General features: G+C 41.9%; 1 protein-coding gene across 1 annotated transcript in view; it reads right to left on the bottom strand.

Annotated features, from left to right (window-relative positions):
* Trmt61 (tRNA methyltransferase 61) overlaps positions 1–20,860 on the bottom strand; it is a 38,180-nt gene that overhangs the window by 12,499 nt on the left and 4,821 nt on the right. Inside the window, exon 3 of the mRNA XM_019050897.2 lies at positions 19,579–19,851. Coding sequence (XP_018906442.1) covers positions 19,579–19,851 — 273 coding nt within the window. The remainder of the gene's footprint in view (positions 1–19,578; positions 19,852–20,860) is intronic.

Raw genomic sequence — 20,860 nt, 5'->3', positions numbered from 1 at the left:
TACCAAGGAATTCTTGGTTCTATTTGATCCCAGTTTTTTCTTGGTAAAATTACCATTTATGGAATTGGTAATTTTACCGAGAATCTCGGTAAAATTATTGAACTTTCTCGGTAATTTTACTGGACCTTGGTAAAAACGCCAATATTTTTTATCGACTGTGGTAGAATTACCGAAATAAAATGGCAAAGTTACCGGGCATTGATTACCAATAACAGTGGTATTCTTACCTGAAAAAAAAACAGTAAAAATACCGGTTTTTAGGTAAGCTCACCAGTCTGTCTTGGTAAAATTACCAATAATTGGTAAAAAAAAGTGAGATGGTAAAGGTACCAACGGACCTTGGTAAAAACGCCGAGAATTTTTTTTCAGTGCTGATGCGCTTTTGGTATTTTCCCTCCCCGTTGACTTGACAACGTAGTGGATGAACGTGGAGTACACGAGTGCTCCAGAATTCGACGCAGGGACCCAAGCGCGGGGCGGCCAGGGCGGCGGCGCCTGAGCCGCTTGGGGTACTTCCTTGGCGGGGGCGGGGGCGAACGGGGCGGTTCGTGGACGGTGGCCGGGCGCGGGGCCCCGAGACGGGCGACGGACGCTACGAGGCGCTCTTAGTTGAAAGATGAGATCAAGGGAGTTCGGTCACGGAAGAGCAGCGTCGCGGAGTCTGCATCTGATGACAAATGTACCTGATTTCCATAACGCGGTGACGGGTCACTTAAATCTTTCTCGCCATTCCTTCGCCGTTGCCAATAATACATTCTCGAGTACTGTCATCCGAAGCATAGTGGCATTATTTCGGACACACTGCAGTACGTCCAAAATAACAGGACATGCAAAAACTGTAAATTGCACTGAAAAAAAAAAAAAAAATTACGGGCCATGTAGACATACCGTCCGTTCCGGGCTCTGTGGCCGAAAGTTACGGCCAGTTGGCCAGCGTTACACGCATATTAGCGCCGCAAGACTGTAGGAATACTTCACGCATCGCGCCAGCGACACACAACAGTGCATACGAACAGTGCGGTCAGCGTCAAAGGCATGCTAGCGCCTACAAGACTGCATGGATACTGCTCGCATTGCACCAAACGCAAGACAGTCGGTCAGTTGGTGTGAAACGCATATCGACGGTGCAACTACCAGACCACGTATCTCGTTTGCGGTGTTTAAAAATCTCCATTTACATTTCATTTTTTTGAAGGAGATCAAATCAATATCATTCCTTACAATTTTCACAGATTTTTCACCGCACAAAGGGGAAAAATCACGGAAGTTTTCACGAATTGGCGTTGAGTAGTTTTCTATTTAAAAAATAAAGTATGACAGGAAGTCTGCGACGTCGCAAACCGAGATACGTGGTTTGGTAGTTTCACCGTCGATATTAGCGTCTACGTGACTGTAGGAATAATACATCAATTATGTGATAATACTGAGGAAAAAAAGTGACGGGCTATGCAGACACACAGTCCACTTTTCGGGCTTAAAGGCCGAAAAATTCGGGTGCTGAAGCCGTAGGTTCGATTGCTCTGGGTGCTACGCCCGAAACTTTCGGCCTCTGAGCCCGGCACGCGGACGATATGTCCATATAGCCCGTAAGGACGGCTTCCACGACCGGAGTTTTTTTCTTTTCAGTGTGTCTATCACTCACTCTTCAAATTTTCTAATTATGTCTCAAGTCTTCGACGGTCGATCGCCAAACGACCCTGTTAGGGCGCGAAGCGCACGTTGAGGATGCACTGCCAGGCGGTCGGGTGGGCGCCCCCTAGTTACTTTCAATGTTTTGAAAAACAGGATGTGAGCAGTGAAATAACTGTAGATTGAATATGTACAGTAATGCAAATGAAAGAAGGTATTAGCTACGACTCATTCTTGGGCGCTATGTCACAAGAAAGCACTGTGTGCATCGAGTACCTACTTGCTCATGTGTGGCTACTGCCATTCATAATGTTGAAAAAAAAATATGCTTATACTACCTCACACCATTGCGCCATAAAATTTTCAGGCTTCATTGTAGTCAAGAGAATCGGTTGAATTGATGAAAATTTGAAATGATCGCTGGAACGATAATTTACGATTGGTATTGCGATGCTGCTACTTTTCATATCCAGCGTTAAAGTCTCCACGAAGATACCGAGACATCGTTCCAGATTGAAGGAGCTTTAAAATTTAAACATGGACGTGTTCCTCAATAAGGTCTTTAAAATGACAATACTGCCTATCATAAAAGAATTGTAGTGAAGGAAAAAGAGAGGGGAAAAAACTAACAGAAACAACAACGTATTGACCCGATTTGTGGGTAGAAGAGTCTTCCTGTTTTTCCCTATCACTGAAAAAAAATTCGGTTGCACAAACCGAACAGTATGTGAGCAGACTGAATAGTTCGGTTGTGTGTACTGAAAAAAAAAACCTGATTCCATGTATTCCTAACTAGTTTGGATCCACCGAACTTTTTTTTCTGTGATGGGAAAAAACAGGAAGACTCTTCTACTCCACAAAACGGGCCGATACGATGTTGTTTTTGTTATCCCCCTTCTTCTTTTTCCTTCACTAAAATTATTTTATGAATTTTTGAAGCTCCTTCAATCTGGAATGATGTTTCAGTATCTTCGCGGCGACTTTGACGCCGGATATGAAAAGTAGCAGCACAGCAATGCCAGTAAATTATCGTTCCAGCAATCATTTCAAATTGTCAGCGACTCAACCGATTCTCTTGACTACAACGAAAATAGATCCAAGAGGCGTTTTTATTAGTGAGCATTGGCTTCCGAATATAACTTTCACACTATAAAGAAAATATTGGTGTGCTCCAAGATATCGTCTCTGGCTCTACAGGGTGTCTACTAAAACAGGTGGGCCAAAAATCAGTACTTTTACAGTACTTTTTCAGTACACTCCCCAAAAAATCAGTACCTCCTCAAAAGAAAAAGTCAGTACTTTTTCAGTACCTCCATTTGACGAAATTCGAAAAATTTCAAAAATTTGAATTTCTCGCTCAAATTGAGACAAAAATGACTTAGGCCTTGTCTCCACGGGACGTTTTCATGGGATTTGTTCCAAGTTCGAATCGCAGGAATGAAACTTCTGGGATTTTTCCCAGTTACCGTCTCCACGGAACGGGGCTCATACAGTCCTGCGACTAGTTTGCGCGGGAAGATAAAGTAGTTAGAGTCGAGTATTTAATCGGTATTATAATAATAAATGCACTCAATTGACAATTAGACACATTATTTTAACTAAACAAACATTATCAATGTAGTAATGAATAAAATATCGCACAATTCGTTTTCACTTCTTCTTCTTCTCTCAGTGGGTCCTAGGGGCAAAAAATGAAAATAATTCCGGATCTTTTGCGAAATTTCCGCACTTTTTCAGTACTTCCAGACCCCCCTTAAAAATCGATATTATTTCCGTACTTTCCGTACTTGTAAACACCCTGCTCTAGCTACAATTTGTTTTCTGAGATTTAAATTTAGTACTTTAAGGGTAGATCAGGCGACGCGGTCGTTTTTATTGGGGCAGAGCCCTTGCCGCCCCGGTCGGATAATCCGGGCGGGAGCGGGACCCGGGCCGCGGTGGCGGCTGTCGTTAAGCGGGCGACCGGGTGACTTAGCGCTCAAACACTGGCAGTGGGAAATCTATCCGGAGACATATCGGAGCGATGCTTAACACACGGACTAATTAACATCACAGAGGCAAGTACGTCGACGTGGAGCAACGTCGTATGCGCGGGATTTAACACTGTCATTTGTTTATCCAAAGAGCCCCCGACCCCGGCCCTGGCTCCTTAATGGCAGCCTTAAATGACGTCTACTTCCAGTCATGCCGCCCCGGCCGCACTTCCACCTCTGCTCTTCCTCTCGTCCCCCGATCGATCCGGGCACCCACCCAGCGATGCCGCTTCCCCTGGGAACCGTCCGAATGAGAGCCTCTCTCCCTCCCCCTCAGGCGTGCAAAATGCACTGAAAAAAAATTATCGGCGTTTTTACCAAGGTCCGTTGGTACCTTTACCATCTCACTTTTTTTTACCAATTATCGGTAATTTTACCAAGACAGACTGGTAAGCTTACCTAAAAACCGGTATGTTTACTGTTTTTTTTTTCAGGTAAGAATACCACTTTTATTGGTAATCAATTCCCGGTAACTTTGCCATTTTATCTCGGTAATTCTACCACAGTCGATAAAAAATATTGGCGTTTTCACCGGGGATCAGTAAAATTACCGGGAAAGTCAATAATTTTCCCGAGATTTCTCGGTAAAATTACCAATTTCATAAATGGTAATTGTACCAAGAAAAAACTGGGATCAAATAGAACCCTGAATTCTTGATAATTTTACCATTTTCTTAGTAAATACATCGAGATTTTTTTTTCAGTGTGTGGGATGGTGAGATCCTGGATTCCGGGTTATGTTAAATACAGCAGGGTGGTTTAGAGTCCCTTTATGCCCTGAGTTACGGCATCTCAATTCTAGTCGTGCTTGGTTGGGCTCAGAGACAACTGAAGAAGGCCTAAAAAAATTCAACTCTGATTGGTTCTCATGGAGCCATTAAAGAGTGCACCATGATGGCGGTGGCTCGAATGTGAACAAAAATAATGAAAGTATAACCTAATTGTGATTTATCAAGAGTGAATTGTTATTTTCATCGCACCAAAATGAAAATAGATTGAGAAATTATCCACAAATCAATCTCACTTTATTTTATTGCAATTTCTTTGGTTAGGTTTTGATGAGTTTTGTTGATGTTGTTGTTTTTGGATGATAGACATCGCAAGGTTCTTTATCCTAATCCCTCAATATCGTGCGTTTGGGTGCACACTTTTGTGACGCCACGGCCTGCCAAGGCCAGCCCAGGTCAGCTGATAATCGAGTTGTCTTAACTCTGGATATAAAAGGACTATGGTTATAGGAAAACCACTCGATCGGCGCGTGCATTTCACATGTTTGGGAATTCCTTGAGACACTGGACAAAAGTCCCTTGAAACTGAAGTCCAGATTCTTAAAAAAATTGGGAAACAAAATACTATTGATTCAATCGGAGGTTTGCTTAAGTCAAAAGGATTGGATTGAGAGTTTTGGCTCTCGATTCAAGCAAAAGTCCGACTAAATCAGGAGTATTTCGTCTTGTCAATTGTTTTAAGAGCCTTGACTCTGGATCCAAGGAACATTTTCAAGTAAAATATGGGAAAGTTAGGAAAGATGAGATGAGTTAGGGAGGGAAATTTGAAATTCTTCCTGCGGCCTTACCCTCTCCCTCCCATTGAAAAGCTTTAACTTACCGCGGGCATATGCTGAACGACAAAAGAGGAATGGTCTGAGAGGTTATTTTTCGGCAAGGGAAGGTTGATAAAAGATCGATGCCGCTTTAACTTGGTTGTAAATTTTTAATCTAAATTTTTTCAAGAAATAATTCGGTACATTGTAGATGTAATGTTTGGTAGATTGATCTGCTCAGGGGGCCATTGCTCGTGAAATTCCGATAAAACAACTCATGTGGGATGATTCGTTGGTTAGTTATTTGAAGATGCTTTAGCACATAAACAAACAAACAAAGTCATTACCCCTTAGTAAAAAGAGAGTATGGTCTTGTATAGAGAATGGTGGATGGAGGAAGATAGGTTGTCGAAAATTATTCTTCTGCTTCTTTTTAGCATAGAACTTAGGGGGCTCTCAATGAAAAGGTAAAGGGATGGGATTGAACACGGAATGCTAATGCGCGAGATCCCTGAAGATTTGTAATTTGACAGGAACCAATCAAAGGCAGGGGTCAGAAAGCGTTAGAGAGCGCTGTGAATGGATACACACACGACTGTTTAGGAGACTTCAATGCCAAATGGACTACATTTTGCAATTTGGAACTATCAATTCTAGCCCGTTTTAAAAACAACTTACGTGCCATTAGTTACTCTATGTTTATAAGTGTTTTTCAAGAAGAGCCAGAATTTATACTTCCAAATTGCAAAATGCAGTCCAAATGTTCTTCTAACGATGACGCAATTAAGTCCAGCCCTACGTAGACGTAGCCCATTGACGGCGCTGCGGGTCGAAACAAGATGGGAATTCGATATTCAAAAATCGATTACCATATTATTCGTTGTTGTAAACTTACTATTTTTCGGGGAGAAACGTCGGCGTATTAAGCACCGCTTACACACACGCTTCATTTAAGCGACAAACGAAGCACTTTTCCGGAAAAATTGGCTCTGAATTTGCTTCGAGTTCGATCGTCAGACCAAGTCCCACAAGAATAGCGGCTCTGAAAGAGGAAACGTCCGTAGCGAACCTCAACCTTCACCTGACACATTTCCAGTCCTTGGCAACGCCGCCATCTACCATTCTCTTTGCAACTCCCTATTCTTGTCACTTTATCGCTTTAAATCTGTCTCTCTGTCCGTCTTTCTTCCTTAATTTCTGTGTTCCGTCCTCGTCTGTACCTCCTTTATCCTTGTTTATTTCTGCATTCGTTATCTACTGCCATCTGATTTTTTTAATTATCCCTTTTTATTTCTATTTCTAAATGTTTCCTTCCCTTTGCTCCTACTTTATCAGGCAGGTTTCCTCGATCCCGTTGGTTCTGCTCTGTTGACGCCGGTTCCAACGACAGAGGAATGTCCGCCCTTCGTCAATGAACTTGGTGCAACCTTTGTAAGCAATGCATTTCCGCGAAGCAAAAAGATAAGAATAGAGCTCCGCGAGACTATGAAAGAGGATAAAAGGAATGTTTCTCTTATTTGTTAGCGTTTTTGTACGGTGAATGAGAAATGAGGTAAAATCCGAAAAAGGCCCTAACGTCGCAATGGTATTTTTTATATTTTCTCTGTCCACCTACCCTGCATGGAAAATCTCGATTTAAAAAGTACAACTCTTAAGCGGCTATAATAGTCTAACAGTCAACGCGTCCGACTTGCGGCCGATAGACCCTTGCTGCAAGTCCTGGGCGCTGTCAGGATTCGCAGAAAGGCAAGATATTCAAATAGAGATACTCTCGCTGGAAATTCGTGGAACTGATAGGTGGATTCGCAGAAACAGATTCCGCCCATTCAGTCTTCATTTCTAAAAATTTGAAAGCCTGGAGCACTTATTACGTACAAAAAAGAAATATCACTCGCAGGTATTCTGCTGTGTTCCGAGCACAGACAACGGTTCTTCATCCCAGATTTTGCGAACATCTCTCAGACGTATTACCCTCGGACAAAGACAACTTTCATGCTTCCATTATTTTCTTCTTCTTTTTCTTCAGAGTGAATATTGCTAAGTGCGTATACTGCGTTTCCAGAAGTAAGTACTGAACGATGTATATTGCTTAGGCTTTTTTCGTAAAAAATAAGTATTTTTCTGTTTGAAAAAGACTCTCAAACTCTAGGTTGGAGTTTTGTAGTTTTGCTTTCTGTATTAAAGTAGCAGGTTTTTGACGGAATATGAAATAATGAACTACAATTGAAAACCTGACAGCCAAGCATCGTGCAAATCATTTCGTTGGTCTTGGAACTTTCCATCTGACGTAACAAAAAGACCCAAAAACCCTTCATCTGACTTTTCCTGGTCTGCAAGTATATTTTTGACCTCTCCGTCCATTTTTTGCGTTTCGTGATGACTAGTTATCCTAATACACCTGGCGTAATTCTAGGCGATGGGGACGGAGTTAACGCTGACTGAAAAAGAAAACTCACATGGGGGGAGGGTGGCCAAAGAAGTAGGGGGGAAGGAGAAGAAGCGAAGAAAGTTTCAGCGTAACGTAATTTGAGAATGGTCCCAAAGCAGGTAACCCACAGGGCTTGGCTACACTTGAGCCCAGGAGATATTCGCGGCAGGTTAAATAATTAAAAAGCGGGGGAAAATGGTGAGCGGGTAGACGGGATAAATGGGGCGATGGGAGGCGCATCGATTAATTTCCGAGTGGTGGACGGTGCAAGCAAAGAGGAGTACGGTGCAACGTTACGTAATGCAGCGCCGGCGCGGTTCGACTCGCGAAGTTACGCGGCCTTGCGCTCAGATTCTCAAGCCACGCTCCCATAGGCAGCACGCGACGCAAAGATACACCCGCAATATCAGCTGTTACTTCACGTTTTATTCCAAAACTAGGGGGCTCCTCCCCCTGGCTGCTACGCCCCTTTAGGGGCGCAAATACCAAACATAACAGACTGAAGATACCTCGTCTCAAAAGAGATGATAAGGTAGAAAATGTACCGAACAAGGCGAATCCAAGGCAAAAGATGCTTAAAACTGCATTCCTATAAGGTAAAGGTGATACAACAGATTTTAAACTTGTCCTCTGCCATCTAAGTTGGCGACTTAAACCGGCTTAGCAGAAGAAACAGCGTGCTGCTTGCTGAGATTGATAGACAAAGCTGTAGACTAGGCAGACAAAAGGGATATGGAAGGATCCTATTCTTGGAAGCGGGTGGTTGCAATGGGCAAAGGAAGTAGGTAATAGACTAACTAACGGCAACCTACGAGAGACCCTGTAGTTAGTCCATCATTTTCTCCCTTCGACTATAGGAACCACCCATTTCAACCAATAGGATCGCTCCATACTCCCTTTGTCTTCTTTGTAGATAGGTTCGTCTATCAATTTCAACAATCAGCCCGCAGGCAGGCTTAAAAGCACTGCTTGCGCAGCTCCGCCGTAGAGTCCCTTTATACCCAGAGCTACGACAACTCACCTTTGGTCGGGCTGAAAGTGGCCTAAAAAAAAATCCAATTATGATTGGTTCTCGCTCATGAAGTCACAAACGAGTGCACCAAGATGGCGGTGATGTGTAATAGGAACAAAAATAATGAAAATATTACCTAATTGTGGTTTATCAAGAGTAAATTGTTATTTCCACCAGTCCAAAATGAAAATAGATCAAGAAATAATTCACAAACCAATCTCATTTTCTTTTCAATTGATCAATTTTGTTGATGTTGTCGTTTTTGAATGACAGACATCGCAGGATTCCTTTTCCTTATCCCTCAGTATCGTTTGTTTGGGTGCACTCGTTTGTGCCTCCATGGCCAGCCAAGGCCGGCTGCCAGTCAGCTGATAATCGAGTTGTCTTAACTCCGGGTATAAAGGGACTCTACTCCGCCGCGCCGAGGCCAACTTTCTGTCGCGCGCTGTTTGTGGAAGCGCGACTTCATGCACCCTGCGCATGCGATCATCTCGCCCGGGCACATTATTCCGTCATTATCCGGAATTAAGAGCCTTCGGTGGACCCCATCAACTAAATCAGGGGGTACGGATCATGAGAGGCTAATAAGTTAATATCACATGTAAATGTATCAAATGTAAAATTAAACAACTCGGTTAATTAGCAACACATATTACGGTGTCAAGTTTAAATACTCCGTCGGATATTGCCCTCGTGCGTTACGGGCGCTCCGTCGTCCTAATCGCCGCCTTCGTCGCGATACGATGTTGGCTCGGTTGAAGAAGGACGTAAGTGCCGCGCAACGCGGTAACACTCACGTGCTTTTTCGTGTAGACCCGTCGATTTCAGACTACTCTCATTCCATCACGCAGTATCCTGACGTATTATAGTAATAGGTCCGGGCCCCTCATTCAACTCGAGTACTCCATTCACAGGACTAAACTTCGCTTGAAAAATCTAGAAAGTGAAAAACTATCGACTTGTGCAGTTGTTACATAGTAACACAGAAAAAAATTAGATTGCTGATTTAACAATTCAATTGCTAAAAAAAAATGACTGCAATGTTTCAATGTAGATTTTACGACAAAAAAATGCTACTTCAACCACCCCCGTACTTCAATTAGCTTACGATAGTGGTTAAAGTAGCATTTTTTTGTTGTAAAATCTACGTTGAAACGTTGCAGTCACTTTTTTTAGCACTTGAATTGTTAAGTCAGAAATTTAATTTTTTCCGTGAAGCGTTAGTGCCTTACCCTCGAAACTGCCGAATCGACAAGGAACCAAATTTTAAAGCATTTTGAAATACACGGCGACAATTTTCTTCGGTTCTAAAATTTCAAAAAAAATCAGTACTGTATCCGGAAATTCCGGACTTGTAGACACCCTGGATGATCCGAAACGTTCTGTGTATTTCTGAGGTGAGTTGAATTTAAAATATCAGGCATATTACCCACATATTTTATTGTTTCCCTATTAAGTCAATTCCTGAAAGCGCATCTTACATTCGAAAACAACAGCCAACGATTAGGTAGGCACCGTTCGAAAACAACAGCCAACGTCCTCGAAAACTGCGCATTCCGATTCTCCGACGTAGAAAAACACGTAATACCGATTCTTGTCGCTGTGTTGTTTTGTATCCCTCGGTCTGCTTTACTCTTTCGAAAATCTGTTATTATCATGGGCGTGGCGTGAATTGCGATACATCGATTGTGATGCCATTTAAACCTATGAAAAAAGATCGATTATCAGGGTGTTCGCAGCGAACACCTTAGTAATCGATTCTTTACCATAGCTTCAAACGGCGAGATATCGATAATCGATTATTTACGCCACGCCACTGGTTATTATGATAGATGCTGCCGGGGGCTGGAGCTTGAGCATCCCCGTAAAATGAATGCTAGGCTCCAGATTAAAATGGGGCTGCGGAAGGAGGGGGCGGGGGGATAAGGCGGGGGGAGAAGGCGGGGGGGAGGGGAGGGGGGGGAGGGGGGGAGGGGGAGGCCCGTGAGAACGAGACAACTTTTCAAAAATGATGAACTACCTCGACGAAAAACTATGACTTTTCGAGGGCTAAGAAATGACAACACCGCCTGAATGTCCATTTCAGCGGAAACGAGTTAGCGACTTTACCGCATTCTACAGTATAAAAGACGCAAGCTGGAGTTTTTTTTCAATTATACAAGGGGGCGGTGTACTGACGCTGTAACGCGTGAAAAAATTGCAGATCCAACCTCAAAATTACAAAAAATGCGATATGTTTTCTCGTCGTCCTGCAAAATTTTCAGTTTGTAGATAGGCAGTATTGTTACTTGGCCTTGTAACCCATGCATTTTATTGCTTCTCTATGATGTCAATTCCTTTTGAAAGCACCTTACATTAGAAAAAAGAAACCAATGATAGGGAGCAACGTTCCCCGAGAACCGCGCATTGCGATTCGCCGACGCAGAAAGCCACGTAATGCCGATCCTCGTCTCTGCGTTGCGTTGTTTTATCCCTCGGCCCGCTCTCCCTTTTTGAAAATCTGTTATTACGCCTATGATAGATGTTGCCGGGGGCTGGAGCTTGAGAACCCCAGCGATATGAATGATAGGCTCCAGATTAAAAAGGGGGGGGGGGGCTGCGGGAGGAGGGGGAGGCGCGTGAGAACGAGACCGATGCTGAGCGGCGATTGGCTCGGCGGACGAGCGGGAATCGAAATCTGGATATTCGAGTGTAATGAGCAACAATAGATTTTGCGGGTGCGGATCCGCAAGAACCGCGTATCTCGAACGAGGATCCTGCGGGAGGTGGGCGGTTTTCGGAGCGGGCGGAGCGTTGGGGAACGTGTAACCCGGATCAAAGGCGGCACTTCTCTTTGGTAGTCAGCGACAATTAGGCTGATCGTTAGCAATGGCCACCCACCGGAGCCTGTAGCGTGCTCCCTCCTCGTTTGTGCCTTTCCCATCGGTCATAAATCTCCTCATATTTTGCTCAAAGTCCGCTCTGGCCGAATTAATTACGTGCATTACGACGCCGGCCCGGCGCCGCCGTCGAGAACTCCGATGAATCCCCGAACGGGCCCAACTAGCTCGTATAGAATGCATATCGACGGTGAAACTACCAAACCACGTATCTCGTTTGCGGTGTTTAAAAATCTACGCTCGCATTTTATTTTTTTGAAGTAGACCAAATCAATATCATTCCTTGAAATTTTCACAGAATTTTCTCCGCACGATGAGGAAAAATCACAAAAATTTTCAAGACTGGACGTTAAGTAGTTTTTCATTTAAAAAATAAAGTATGACAGGAAGTCTGCGACGTCGCAAACCGAGATACGTGGTTTCGTAGTTTCACCGTCGATATATATCTGGAGACGATGTATTTGAAAAAGGGATCTCGGCCCGTTAGAAATCGTAATTGAGTTATTTCATGGGCGGGTCCGGACACTTTGAACGGGCTGGGGGCGTAACAAGGGTTCGAGGCTCCCCTAAAGAATTTTCAAAATTTTAATTAGAGAATTACCACAGAATTTGCACTCTTAAATTCCCTGACGTTTTCCTGATTTCTCTGACATGTTTTAGTGGAATTCCCTGACGATTGAACAATTGCTAGATTGTTAAGAATACATTGTTAGAAATAGTTTTCAGGCAAAGTTTGTAATTCGAGACGTCAAACCCATTCGATAAGGCTAACAAAGGTGACTGAACGATATTCCCTGACATTTTTGTCATTTTCCCGGATGTTTCCAGATTTCCCCTGACCTTTTAAAAAATGGTGACATTTCCCGGTTTTTCAAGTGTTCCCTGACTATGGCAACTCTGGTTAAACCATCTGATATGCACTTCGCGTCAATTACATCATAAATATAATTACGAAATTTAAGCGTTCTTCCCTCTTCTTTCCTCAGTTTCTTCCTTCTTTATCCATTCCTTTTTTCTTCCTACTATTCTTTCGGGCGACCGGGGACGCATAAGCCCCCAGCGCCCCTCTGGATTCATCTAGTAATTTGACTTCATTTTAAAATAAAGAATACCTATTCCTGACACAAAAAAGAAGTGATGATTTCAACTAAATTCCTACATCTGATTTTGGCGCCAGTTATGTATGGGTGCACCCGGTGGTCCAAAAATGACCGTTTCGGGGATTTTCTTTGACAAGATTTTCCTTTACAACTATTTGAACTGTCCGGAATGCGTGAGGTATCACGCCGCACTTGAATGCGTTTTCAAAAACAGCCAAGTTCCGATACCCGGATTATCGTTTTGCATAGTTCATATTATTTTGTTTTTATTTCTAACCACTTGTTTATTCTTAATCCTCGTATAAAAACCACCCATTTGCTAAATACAAATCTAGCTGGAGCGCAATTCAGCTTTGCAATCACAACTGCAAAAATGTCGAAGGAAATCGAAAAAGCCAGCGTGCATGGAGGCTATTTCAATTGTAATCTTCCGTTACATTCTTACGGCGCGGCGCAATGATACAACTATTTGAACTCTCCAGAATGCGTGAGGTATCACGCTGCATTTGAAGGCGTTTTCAAAAGCAGCCAAGTTCCGATACCCGGATTATCGTTTTGCTTAGTTCATATTATTTTGTTTTCATTTCTAACCACTTGTTTATTCTTAATCCTCGTATAAAAACCACCCAATTGTGAAATACAATTCTAGCTGAAGCGCACTTAAGCTATGCATTCATGACTGCAAAAATGTGAACGAAAATCGAAAAGGTCAGCGTGCATGAAGGCTATTTCCACTTTAATCTTCCGACACATTCTTACGGCGCGGCGCAATGATACAACTATTTGAACTCTCCAGAATGCGTGAGGTATCACGCTGCATTTGAAGGCGTTTTCAAAAGCAGCCAAGTTCCGATACCCGGATTATCGTTTTGCTTAGTTCATATTATTTTGTTTTCATTTCTAACCACTTGTTTATTCTTAATCCTCGTATAAAAACCACCCATTTGCTAAATACAATTGAGGAGCTTTCCGGAAAAAGGGCATATACCGAAAGAACAAGTTGTGAGAGAAACGCATTTGATGTTTTCATTCCTACTTTCTGGGCGCTGATGATGACATACATCGGAACTAGGGCACCCATATCAACGTCCATACACCCTAGAATGAATAATGACCATTGGTAAAACTTACTCTTCTTTCAGTCTTGTGGGAGGATTTTTTTTAAAATTTTCCGTTATGTGCCCTTTTTCCGGAGATGGACCGGTGGTTATAGGTTTTGGCTTTCAAAGCTAAATTTTCAAGACTTTGACGAGTTTCTAAACGAAAATAAATCATAATTTCGATCGCGAACGTGCGGGTGGATCATTTTCGATCATCGTTCATAAAAAAGACAGCAAAACACGCGAAAAAATCAAAAAATTAAAACCCACAAGAGACCATTAAAAATTGAATTATTAATAATTACAGAATTTCACGTGTCACCGGTAAAACACGTAGACAATCACTGCAACCCGATGATGTTGCATTGATTAGTAGAATCAGTGCGATACATCTGTAATGAGGGATCCTTACTTATATCAGTACCCATCACCGCCTGCCTGCGCCCTGCGCGCTATCTCCTCAACGTCGCGTCGCGGCGACCGTACCCAGGGGCGAAAAGATGAACTACGCCTGACTTAGCCTCACAAAACTTGGTCTCTTAGCTCCAAAAATTGATCAATTAAGCTGAAACTCGGGACATTGGTACATTAGGATGCGAGGAATCCGTTTCTGCCATTTCCGAAAAAAGGGCACATACGCGTGTGTGCCCCTTTTCCGGAATGCTCCTCAATTATTTAGGGACGGCCCCTTTACTAAACTTTAACCTCAGAAAAAAATACATACACACAAAAAATGTAGTCAAATGACGTTGATCAATTATCGTTCAGAAAAGTAAAATGTGGCGGGTGGTCTCTACAGCATCAAGGAGTGATATTCTTGGTCGTTAGTTTCGCCAACCCTGTAGTTGTTAAAGTAACGGTGTGCCGCAACGTGCAGCGCACGGAACGCATTGCGCGCAGTTCGGTGCGAGCAAGAAAATCCAGAGCGCCTTCAATTTTTTTTTATGCAACACGCACATCCATGGAGCACGAATAGTTGCATGCAGGCGCTGTGATGACCTTTGCCTCCTTTCCCACATCCATCGGCTGCAAGACTGAGGACAACTGAAGACATTCAATGGCGAAGGTGAATAACCAAACCACGCATTACGACTTACGACGTTGCAAATCGCCTGTGACATTAGACTCTCAAAAGAAGGCCTGATCATCGTTTTCGCAAGATATTTGGTTTGATTTCCTTTCGTTTTTCCGACAGTATTCTCTAATTTTAAGCAAAAAATTAACTTTGAGCATGTACGTATGAGGGAGACAACTTCCTTCCTCAGCGACTATAGATAGTTGCCTCTTCGATAATTTTTCATGATGCCGATGTATCATCTTCATCAGAAACACAATAACGAGTTATTAAAGTAAAACGTTCGTAAGAAACATTTTTAAAATAATTAGAAGAAAAGGAGAATTGTTCACATTCTCAATATTCTTAGGAAGGGGTCCATACAAACGAAAAAATTGACGAGGGTAGCTGACGTCGGACGCGACATAAAAAAATTTAAAAATTGACATTCGAAAGGAAGGCGATGGAGCCCGCTGAGCAATTCACTAGTGGTACGTCTCTAAGTTGAAAAAATTAGTTACGACCCTTTTGCTGTACGCTGCTGAAATTATACCAAAATTGGGAAATATTTAATTAGTCATAATTGGTGTGATTTTCTTCAGTTACTGATGCACTTCGGTCCATTGTATTTTATTGGCAATGTGATCTGTGCGGTTATTACGTGTTTTTACATTTGAATTATTCGACGAATTCGCGTTCTTGATCGCTATTGATGTATCGACCTGATGATGGACTGAAAAGTCCAAAATGATCATAGTCTGAACTACACCAATTTAACAACCAGGACCGAGGAATAAAAGTAGGTCAAATAATTTAATCAACCTGATAAAGCTATGGAACCTTTCAAAATTGTATTTTAGTTTTGGGTATGCTTAACATTGAGGACACGATGATGACAGCTGCTCCATAGAAAATACACCAAGATAACGACAGATTTTGTGATTTTGGTTTAAACTCGTTTAATTGCCACACTTTTTTGGGAGAACCAAAACCGGACTGAAAACCCGAAAGCAGTGTAGGATGTCGAAATATGAGCTCGCTGAAAATGAAAACAGTCTGAGAGGGCGGATGGATTCTCCCAGCAAAGGCAGAGCCAAGAAAGCAAGGGGAGGGTTGATAATGACGGGTTGGACGTTAAGTAGGTTTGGTGGGCTGGAATCGGTGATGAGCACCCTTTAACAGTTAACTGATTCCGATTTTGATTCATAAGCCGTCGACAGATCTAGGGAGGCGGGCGGGTTCATAAGCGAATTCCAGGAGCTCCTGTAATGATACGGCTCTCCGTTTCCCAGAGAGATAAGCATCGGTAAATTGTAAGCTCCAAGCTCTTACTTACTCCAGATCGGCTACCGAGTCCTCCCCTCCTCCCCCCTGCCACCCCCCTCGCTGAATAAATACCTACACCTTCATTTCAAATCAACCATTTATCGGGATCCTGTGTTTTGCACATAACTTAATCTCTAGGTACAGTCGACGATTTTGAATGGGATTCACCGATTTGCCTCAGATGGGACTGCCTTGCGCAATGATACGATACGGCGGTTTTCGATCTATCGAATTTCGATACTTTACCCGCGACGCATAGGAAAAGCTCGAGCGCTCCCTGACTTCGAGATGTCCCCGGGGCCGAAATTTGAACGGCAGCGGCGGAACACCTGCAATTTGCGCGGAAATTAAAGGCGGGAGCAAGATAAATGCGCATGGCTCAAAAATGGCATCCATCGTACGTTCGAGGCCGAGGTGGCGCGAATGGTTTCCTCGGGAGGTGATAGTTTTCTGTTCTTTCCCCGTTCTGCCTTCTTTTCCATTGCGATAGCGCATTTATTCATTTCTCAGTGAGGTTGCCCCTGGCTCAACTCGGAGGTCTTGCGACTCTACGATTAGGTCCTAGGTTTTCGCCTTCCATGTTCATGAGTAAACTCATATTTTCCCTGCGTCAATACAGTTTAATGGGCGGTATATTTGGGCCAAAACCTCTGAACATATGAATCGAGACATGCAAAAAGGGCGGAAGTCCAAATTTTTCAAAATCGACTTTTTTGCATTGGTGGACTCCTCTAATATATATATACATCGACTCTGCGAAGAACGGCGGAAGTCCATCATTTTAACGTTGATTAATAGGGAAGGGAAATATTGGCAGAAGCGGATACAGCAATTTGGCAACACCGATTTTCCTCCATTTAACCCTATGCTAAAGTATCGATTCTTGTTGGAGCACCTGGCCCCTCTCAGAATCGATACATTTTCATAGGTTTTAATGGAGAAAAGACAATGTTGCCAATTTGTTGGATCCACCAATGAATATTGGTGACATGCAAAAGAGCGGAAGTCTTGGACTTGGTGGTTTGGTTTTTTTTTGGGGGTTTTTTTTTTTTTTTGCGATCAATTTTTCCCCAATTGCGGAAAGGGCGGAAGTCCATGTGTTAAAAGGGCGGAAGTCCAAATCAAAACTAAAAAATTCCCGAAAAAGCAGGTTCGAAATTTGTATAGGAGATTCAATTCTCATTTGAACAATCGGGACGAGCCTTCCGCGATAGGAAATATTTTTCGTTTTTTTTTTTTTTTTTTTCGAATTGTTTGTCCTACAGGAAGTTTTTTGCTCCTCCTGAAAAATTGACTTTTTGGACTTCCGCCCTTTTCGCATGTCTCGATTCATATCTGCTGCACACGAGAGGTCTGTATAGTCATGGGTTTTCCTATTGGGGATCAATCAATCGATTAAACGAATGTCTTTCGATTCAATTAATTACCCGATTATTTACAACTGATAAATTTAATATTAAATACTTTCGTGTTCCCGGGTCAAATTTCATAAAATTAACAAAGAACCTTTAAAATCCAATCAGCTCAAAGCCAAAAAGTGCTGAAACTTTATGAAGTGATAGGATCTCAGGAAAAATACGGATATAAATGTGCCGTTTGCTACATTATCATCGAGAATGTTCAGCACACATACTTTTTTATTCTTAAATTCAGCGCAAATACTGATATGGGTACACCTGAGAACCCTGGCGGGCGTATTAGAGTACTACTGGTTGTTAATTTGAAAATTTACCGTTTTAAACTATGCAAATAAATCGATTAGATAAATAATAAATAAATGATCTGAAAGAGAGCTCAAAGGAAGAGAGCTGCTAAGAAAAAAAAAATCGCAGTACATTCGTTCGTCTAATAGAAGCTCAAGTGAAGAGGAGGTTCGAAAGAAAAATAAAGGAAAAACACGCATCAAACCATCTTTGAGTTTAGAAGAAGATTCTGATGATGAAATAGTGACGCAACTATCTGGTGAATCAGTGGAGACCGAGTGTCACATCAGGAAGCACTTGGATAAAATTGAACACCGTTCTATCCCCTCCATTCGTGGCTATAATCCAAAAACTGCACAAAGCAGTGGCATCTACATGCGAGTTACACCGGGTGCACTTTTTCATTGTAATGGTCCTCAGAAATCACCGGAGACATCTTTCAAAATCTCTTCTGAGAGAACCACTTCTCCCCAAAAAAGCAGTGTTGGTGCTGAAATGTCACTGGAAGTTGTAGTTGTTTTGTAACACAGCCAAAATTCGCGATTTTGACATTTTGCAAAATTGTGAAAAGCCGTTTTTCTGAATATTAGCAGTATAGCCGAAATAATCGCATGTTTGCTGAAAATCTGTTAACGTTTTAAAATTTTGCAACGTCGTAAAAATTCGCAGTTTCTGTAAAATGTTGTAACATCTCAAAAAACCGCTTTTTCGGCGAATTTGGGATAGGTGCCGCAAAGAGACTTAACCCGGTGTTTTTTCTGCAAAACCTCGCGATGATATCGGAATTTCACCGCGCTGCATTTCGCGATTAATCGTCTGAAATCGCGGGAAATCGTCCATAAATTGTCTGAATATTGCAACTTCATCGAAGAAATATCGGAATATTATACCGATTATGCCGCAACATGTCGAGACTTTATTGCGATTTTCTGCGTTGAAAAATTGTTACTTGGGTGAATAAAACGGAGAAGTAACGATTTTTATGTCTCTCCTCAAAACGTAATTATTTTCAAAATTCTTTTTAAATAAGTAATTTATATTGGGTAGCAAGCTCGATCATTTTAATTAGGTAATATTTATCCTGAATTTAATGCAAAGTTTTTGAGACACGAGATACATAAGTTTTTCAAACGAAAGATTCAGACTGGAATTGTTGGATGATAGTTCAGAATTTTGTTATGACTCAAGTTTGGTAGAGAGAGAAAATTTTAAGATGTGAACTCATCTTCAAAAATACTTGTTTACAAAGTAGCCGTGGTACCACGAAAACTAAATAAGTAAAGCAAATTTTCAAAAATAATCATGAGAAATAGCTGAAAATGTCTGTCAAATACGTACATGAATGGTAATAAACTATAATACCTTTGTTGCAATACCTAATAACTGTACCTAATACCTCAATAATTATCCAGACATCATACTATATGACTCAATGCCCTTCAGTTTTTTTCATGCAAATTTACCAGTCACTGATTTCCATCAATTGACTTGTTATTTTAATCACAGGGTCATGAATAAGAAAAAGAATAATTGAGAGAGAAAGTGACTGTAATGGTGTTCCATCACTAGAGCTTTATTCTAATGACTTTGAGAGGGAAATGAAAATTTAAGGTAGATGAAACGTCAGCGAACAGTAACAGCAACTTTCTGAGCAATCAAGATTTTTCATGATCCAAACTGGCCATTCATCACATGTAGCCGGACAATCAAGATTTCTGTTTCAGCGAATAAAAACAATAGGGAAAACTAAGGAAGGGAGAAAATTTCTTACCTGACTTTTTGATCACTTTCACGGCATGAGGCACTACTGTCCAAGGAAGAGGCAAATCTAAAAATACTGCATCTGCAAGAGAATCCAAATCAGGTCCGAACCCCAACTGACAAACGTCTCTATGATAGGATTTAACAACAGAATCAATTTTGTGACCAGCAAATTCTGCTTCGGCTATGGCTGCTCGTTGTTTATGGAAATCAAAAGTATGCACCGTACCATTGGGCGAGACTGTGCGAGCCAATGCATGTGTTAAGGAGCCACTTCCTGTTCCTGAAATAAAAGGGAGGAATGCCGAGTTAAAACCTACACTTGATGGTAGCATCACAATAGCGCTTTAAGATAAGATGAGTTGAACACGAGCTGAGCCAATTGCTAATTGGACATATTTCTATCAAACAGAGCTACTTGCAGGTGGAAGAGATGGGGTGTGCTCATTAGTGCTCAGGCCAAATGAATGAATAAGAAATATACAGCGCCAGTGACGGAGCCGCCGCCGCGCTCCCTTGTTAACTCATGATCCCTTGCCACAACTCTCTGGACATATACCGACGGCTCATGAGTTCCGCACTTAGTTGGCTCACAGTTTCATTTACTGAATTGGAGAAGTGGGATTTCATGTTCTGTCGAACGGAACTATGTGCAAAATGCATGAGCCGTGGGCATGTGTCTAGAGCGTTGTGGACAGGGCTCATGAGTTAATGAGTGAGCGCGGCAGCGGCTCCATCACTGGCGCTTTATATTTCCCATTCATTCTTATGGCCCATAAGAAGCACGGGCCCCCCCCACGAGCACACCCCATCTTATCCACCTGCACATAGTTCTGTTATTGTAGAAATACGTTCAATTCAGTTTTCAATGTTGAACGGCTAATTGCTGACAAGAGATAAAAAAATAACAATAAAATAATTAATTAATTGATGTTAATTTGACAATTGATCATTTATTGTTGAAATTCAAAGTAACAATTTCAGAACAAAGTCAAACACAGCTGTAAGGACACATAATATCTATAGCTTTAGCATTAAACTAAAGGGAATAAAAAAATTATTTGTGCCTTGGTTCTCAAAAATGGCACTCAATGTCATGTTGAAAGACTAAGTGATTTTTAATTGATTTGAGATAGATTAAAAAATTTTGTGCACATCACTCTTAGGCCTCTGTTATTGCCTCCTCAATATAAATATTACTACAATTTCTATTTTTATACCCCTTAATGTCTCGCCAGAGGGGGTTGCTCAAAAGACTCAAGATTCTTTGATATTTTCTTTCATTTCACATT

The sequence above is a fragment of the Bemisia tabaci genome, chromosome 5 (assembly GCF_918797505.1).
Source record: "Bemisia tabaci chromosome 5, PGI_BMITA_v3".
Classification (NCBI taxonomy): domain Eukaryota; kingdom Metazoa; phylum Arthropoda; class Insecta; order Hemiptera; family Aleyrodidae; genus Bemisia; species Bemisia tabaci.
The sequence above is the reverse complement of the archived record's forward strand: the minus strand, read 5'-3'. Positions and strand labels throughout refer to the sequence as shown.